Raw genomic sequence first — 6244 nt, forward strand, 5'->3', positions numbered from 1 at the left:
TTTCTTAATATTTTTCTTAATATATATATATTTTTTTTCTGCTTTTGTAGGTGTGGTTCCAGAACAGGCGTATGAAGGACAAACGTCAGAGGCACTCCCTACCTTGGTCTCACCCACTCATCAACCCACTGGGCACACTGCTGATGGGTCATGCTTCTCCATCTTCTAACCTGATTTACCCGTTTTCTACATCCCAACTACCCCACCTACCTTTTCAGCACTATTCTCCATTGACTTTTTCCGGTATGATACATGGTCCACACAGTGCACTAATAAAGCAGCAAGAGCATTTCTCCCTCTCCCAACAACACAACAAACCTGGGGAGGGGCCTCCACCAGCAGTACTTGTTTATCCCTCACCTGGCGTCATGCACCATCATGTCTCATGTCATTGCTCCTTTTGCCCTCAGTGGGGACAACAACATCTTCATAAGGTTCAGTGGGAAATGAAGGGACTGAGCCATGCTAATGCCAACAGCTCTGCAGCCAAAAAACAGACTGGTTCTCTGCAGCAGAGGGAAGAAAAGGTGTGAATGCATCTAAGAAAAAATACAACTGCAATAATTGAAAGAGAAGGAGCAAGGCAGAAGAAGTGTTGACATCAGAATCTAAAACAATCACAGTTAAAACCAGATACATAACATTTTATTTAAGGATATTTGTTTTTTTCCCCTCAATTTTTGACATCTTGTTTATGGTAGTTATGATTCCATTTTTTTTTATATTTGTTAGATTACAGAATAATGATAGATTTTTAAAAATAATTGTACCTTTCTTCAGATTCAGAAGTTTACTAAGATTGTTCTTTTTACATTTCCTCTTCTCCTCTTTTTACTTTTCTTATGCAGGCAGAGGAATGCGGTGTCTTAGGGGTTCAACTTCTGCCTATTGGTTATTTAGCATTACGCATGACTGACTTCAGCAAAGATGGAAGTCAGTTTATCCTGAAGCTTAGCAACTTCATTAGAGTTGCTTCAAGCAGAAGCCAATTTCAGCAGGTGTTTCATCCAAACTAGGAAAGACTTATTTATATGGATTATATATATTTATATAATGTAGCATTATTTTCTAATACATTTGCTAAGCTCCAGCTCACTGATAAGCTGGTCGCCATCTTTGTTGAGATCAACAAAGATGGCTTCAGCATCTTTGAAGCCATCAGAATTGCTAGTGGCTTTAGCAATGCTGAAGCCATAAGCAGAGTTGCTGCTAATCACCCAACATGTTGGTCTATTGGTTGCTAATCAACCAATAGGCAAAAGATGAAGTCTTAAGACACCGCCCTCCTCATTTCCATAATGAGGCAGAATTGCATAAACAAAAGTAAAACAAAAAGGAGACGAGAAAATATAAAAAGAACAAATACTTGTGTGAGGAACAGACAAAGCAAAAAATTTATATCTCTTCTTTTATTTTTAATTAGGCCAGTCTTAGTCCCCCATAACTTTTCATCGTTTCCCAATGTTATTTTCCTACTAGAGCACTGTTAATTTACTCCTCTGTTTCTTGTCACTGCACTGCAGACATGCCAGTCTGTCTCCTCCATTTATGGCTCCACATAATTAAAGTACATTATTATCATAGCTGTTCTGTGTCCTGCCATGCTAAGCTCTGTTCAGATGTGTATACCTGTATTTAACCTCACTGTGTATTGTCTGGCATGATTACACAGAGCACATGTAGAGCACCTCCTGGTTTAACCAAGCATAGCAATGGCTGGTGTTGCGAACACCTGTGCGGGTGGATTAAATCAGTGTATGGTATTTATGGTGGAGTATTCTGTTGGCCTCTAATCAGCAGAAAAGAGAGGACTCAGCTGGTTTCCTTTATAATTCTCATCCAGTCCAAGAGTTATCTCACAAAAAGTTCAGAATATAATTTAAGGTGCTTCTCAGATTTAAAATTAGACACAATCACCTCTAGATCTCCGATTCTGACTCCGTAAGATGGCGCCTGGTTATGGGTTCTGTAGTGGATGCATGCTGTTTTAGAAGAACCCATAAATGTGATGAGGCAAGATCATTAAGACCCTTAAAAGCCAGTTGAAAAAAAATCTAAAATCACTCCTTTAACATACAGGAACCCAGTAGAGTGAAGCCAGAATTGAAAGGGTTCCCATTTTTTATTTCTTGTTAACAGCAGCATTTTGTACAAGCTATAAGCAATGAAGAGATGCCTGATCTAACCCCCCATAAATCAAATTGTAATAATCTAGGCAAGTTAATGTAAAACCAGAAATCAATCTTTTAATATCCTTAGGAAGAAAATCAGGCTTTACTTTGGCCAGAATTCATAACTAAACATATTTTGTCTTCAATTAAATTATTTTCAACTCAGATTCAGTTCAGTTTATGTCTATAGCACCAATTCACAACTTATGCCATCTGGCTATTGCCTTCTTAGGCTGTTCTGCTTGATTACAATCTCACTTTCTCCTATTTACAAGGATTGCCTCTAGTTCAATGTCGCCCGTACCACTCAGGAAACAAGAGCAAAAGTTGTGAACAAATTAGAATTGTAGTCTACCTGTAGTTTTAGAAATATCAACAGAGAAAGTGAACAAAGCTATTCAGTCCCAAATTAGATAGAGTGCATTCACACCTGCCCTCTATCGTCCGCTTTAATAAAACTTTAGTTTGTTTGGGGAGGTGTGAATGGGCAATCAAACTTGATCCAAATTAAAATGTGAACTCTTGTTCACCTAAAAACCTAGGTCTGTTTTGGTTGAAGTGAACTCTGGTGCTGTTTGAATGCAGTATGAATGCAAGTGAACTGAAGACTGCTCCGAAAACAGGAAGCTAACTATAGTGCAGGGCATTCGGGTCAATATATTACTCTATCCTTAGGGAGTTAGCGAAGATGTTGTGTTGGTTGCCATGGAAATGGGTCTGTGTGTAGAATAAAGCTGACACAGAGAGCGAGGAAAAGCAGAATTTAAAGTTGTTTACACCAGCTTATCAGCATTATTTTCTCTTTCCTGTGGCACACTGCAGCCTCTGTCATTTCAAAACCTTCAATACACAACAAAAACTGGACTAATTGCCTTGTTTGTTTGTAGAACGTGGCGATATTAATAACAATTCATAAAATAGGACGAAATATTTCGTAAAGCATTGGTAAAATTGTATTAACTAATTTTAACAGTTTAACAGTTATACACCACAAAGAACTAGTTTAATTAACACAGCCATATTTGCATTATATACAATCAAACAAATTTTATTTGAATATCACATTTTAGTAACAAGGCATTTCAAAGTGCTTTACATCATAAAAACAATGTGTTATGCATTTGCCCAAGATGATAACCTGAGCTGTGGACTGTTGTACAAGCCTCCCTCCTATGGGTCATGTTAGGAAAAGAACATCATACATAATCTGCCAAAAAAAGTCCAAACTTTCATTTGGTCATTCAAATATAATGAATTTCTATTGAATGTTTTCTTACAGTATACCAAAAAAGAAAAAAAAACTTCTGTGTTAAACAGATTCCATCCATTTTCTATACACCCTTGTCCCTTAGTGGGGTCGGGAGGTGCTGGTGCCTATCTCCAGCTAACGTTCCGGGCGAGAGGCGGGGTCACCCTGGACAGGTCGCCAGTCTGTCGCAGATTCAGCATCTTGTTTTCTCTCTATAAAAACCATTCACAGGAGCTGGCAAACTGCTGAAACATTGCAAGTGTAGCAGAGAGTGAAGAATTATTAAAATCACTACACATTGCCACAAATGCATTGTGTTGTTGTGTCTGGTAGGTTAGCAACAACTGATCTAATGATATCCTCTGCTATTGCATTGTCTGCAACAGCAGAGGGTGGTCTCCTTTAGCTGCTAGCATAGTCAGGAAGCTGGGAGACAGATGTCGAGGTTGGGAATAACCAACCTGGTTGTAAACAGAGTTCTCTCATCTCCTTCAGCAGAGCTGCAGCTTTTGATGTTTCGTTCAATGGTCTCCTCCTTGTTGCACTGTCAGTTTGTGAGGACACAAGTGCCATATTCTTTCCATTTTGTGACGATGGATTTAACTGAACTCCAAGGGATGTTCAGTGATGAGGGTTTTTTTTTGTTTCCATCACCTTGACTTGTAGTTTTCAGTAATCATTTCTCTGATTGGCTTGGAGTGTTCTCTTTTCTTCATGTAGTGATGGGTGAAGGAGTGAAGATTTATGCAATCACTTATTTTGTGTTAAAAAATATTGAACATTGTACAAATTAGTTTTTCACTTTGACATTAAAGAGTTCTGTGTGTCAAAAACGACAATTTTTAAAACGTCCAAGAGTATGAATATTTTTAGTGGCACTTAATTGAGAAGCTGCTGTGATGGACCGGGAACAAAAGGCTACATGCTAATTATAAAATATTTCAATATTCGTTATGTAATTCAAACATCTTCTGTGCAAATGTATGCTAAGAACATTACTGAACAAAATACTTATTAAAGTGCTTTTAAAAAATTCTAAAACACAAATAATATAGAAAATAAAAATTCAAGCTTTATTCGTGAATTTCAGTCTCGCGTATTGAGATTATGGTGTCACAGACCAGATGATTTTTGTTAAAACAAATACAGGTCGTATTTTTATGCAGTTTTAAGTTTATGTTACAGCCATGAAACATTTATTTTAAGTCTTTATATATTTTATGAACGTCAGAATGTGTTGCTCCATGATGCAACATTTTAGGATTTCTTTTTATCGAATTGCAGAATGTTTTCTTCACAAAACAAAATGTAAATGATTGTTCTATTTGAGTAATAATGAGTTTACATCCACGGCAACTATTTTAGCCAGGTACTGTAACAAACTATCGTTCCACAAAAGAAGCTAGCAATTCGGACATTACTAACGCTGATATGTCTGAACGCTGTTATGAACCCCCGCGATTTTAAAATCTGCTACTCCAAAGTCATCCAGCGCTGTGTAATTCGTCATTTACCATTCCGTGATTCGTTTAGCATTTCACTTTTTCAGTAGGGAATTAAGCCATCTTTTCTGGGCTTTTTCTCATCAATCAGTAAGAAACTTCATATAATCCACTCTAAATGTGGTAACACACCTCCAATAAATATCAGCAGGAGGTCAATTCGAAGATATTTTGGTTTTACACAAAATGTACGAAATGGAAGTAGGAAGCTAAGAAATTACCCGCAATCTCCAACATACAAATATTCTTGTTTTCTTCTTCTCAGACTGAATGTCCAGATTTTAGCCAGTGTGTCCAGTCCAAATGGACTTGAACAAAGATGTTCAAACTCAAACTTGGTTTGGCTCCTTATTCAACATCAACAACTGTTAAGCCACATCCACACCTTTGGGCCGGGTCATGATTGATTTCTTTCTTTCTTTCTCTCTCTTTTCTTTTCTTTTCTTTTTCTTTTTTCTTTTTGTTTTTGGTGTGTCTTTGTTCCGCCGCTCTTGTCTTGCCTGTAAATACAAATTTTATTATCTCCTTTGTCACTAAACCCTGTCATCACGATTCCCATATTCCAGGATGCACAAGATCTTTTGCAAGTGTACCTGGGCTCCATCATCAATTTATACAGCAAGAACATGTTGTATAAATCATGTAAACATCTTGCAGGTTTGTGATTGAAAACGCAGGCAGCAGAGCAGTGGGGGTTCTGGCCACTCCCCAAATGCCAGGGAGGTGATTCCGGTTAGGAAATGCCGGTCAACTATCTCAGTTGGTCCCAATGGTGTAATTTCACCGGAGAAGTTCGATCGGTCTTAATGCAGAGCTGTCAGAGGCCCTGAACGTCTCTCCTCTCCAGCTTTTACTTCGCTTCTGTTTCTCTAATTGTCCACTATTTTTTTTAACAGGAAGAAGAATTTAAAACATGTTAATGTCTAGTTTTTGGAAATAAAAGCATTTTAAAGCAGAGAAAAACAAAGATAGGTATCCCTGTAGGGATTTTTTAATTTTTATTTATTTATTTTTTTTACAAATTCAAAGTATATGTATGTCACGGGGCCTTTGGGTCTAAATTTGAATTCACTTGTTTCAGGTAAACTGTGTATCTATTTTATATGAACAAGAGCACCAAAATACAAACTAGCAAAAAAAGTGAGTGTAAAAATGACCAAAACCATCCAGAACAGCAAAAGCTGACTGAGTAACTTTGCCTGGGCAAAAGATGCAGTTTGAAGAGCAGACAAAGCCTAAAAGTCACAAAATATCTTTATTGTAGACCTCTTAGTGGTTTACACACACACACGCACACACGCACACACACACGCACACACACA

At 37.6% G+C, this 6244-nt stretch overlaps 1 protein-coding gene across 1 annotated transcript in view; it reads left to right on the forward strand.

Annotated features, from left to right (window-relative positions):
* The window catches only part of eve1 (even-skipped-like1), an 8583-nt gene extending 5596 nt beyond the window's left edge, over positions 1-2987 (forward strand). The window contains exon 4 of the mRNA XM_017306090.1: positions 51-2987. Coding sequence (XP_017161579.1) covers positions 51-533 — 483 coding nt within the window. The 3' untranslated portion in view covers positions 534-2987. The remainder of the gene's footprint in view (positions 1-50) is intronic.
* Positions 2988-6244: the final 3257 nt, after the last annotated feature.

The sequence above is a fragment of the Poecilia reticulata genome, linkage group LG8 (assembly GCF_000633615.1).
Source record: "Poecilia reticulata strain Guanapo linkage group LG8, Guppy_female_1.0+MT, whole genome shotgun sequence".
NCBI classification, from domain to species: Eukaryota; Metazoa; Chordata; class Actinopteri; order Cyprinodontiformes; family Poeciliidae; genus Poecilia; species Poecilia reticulata.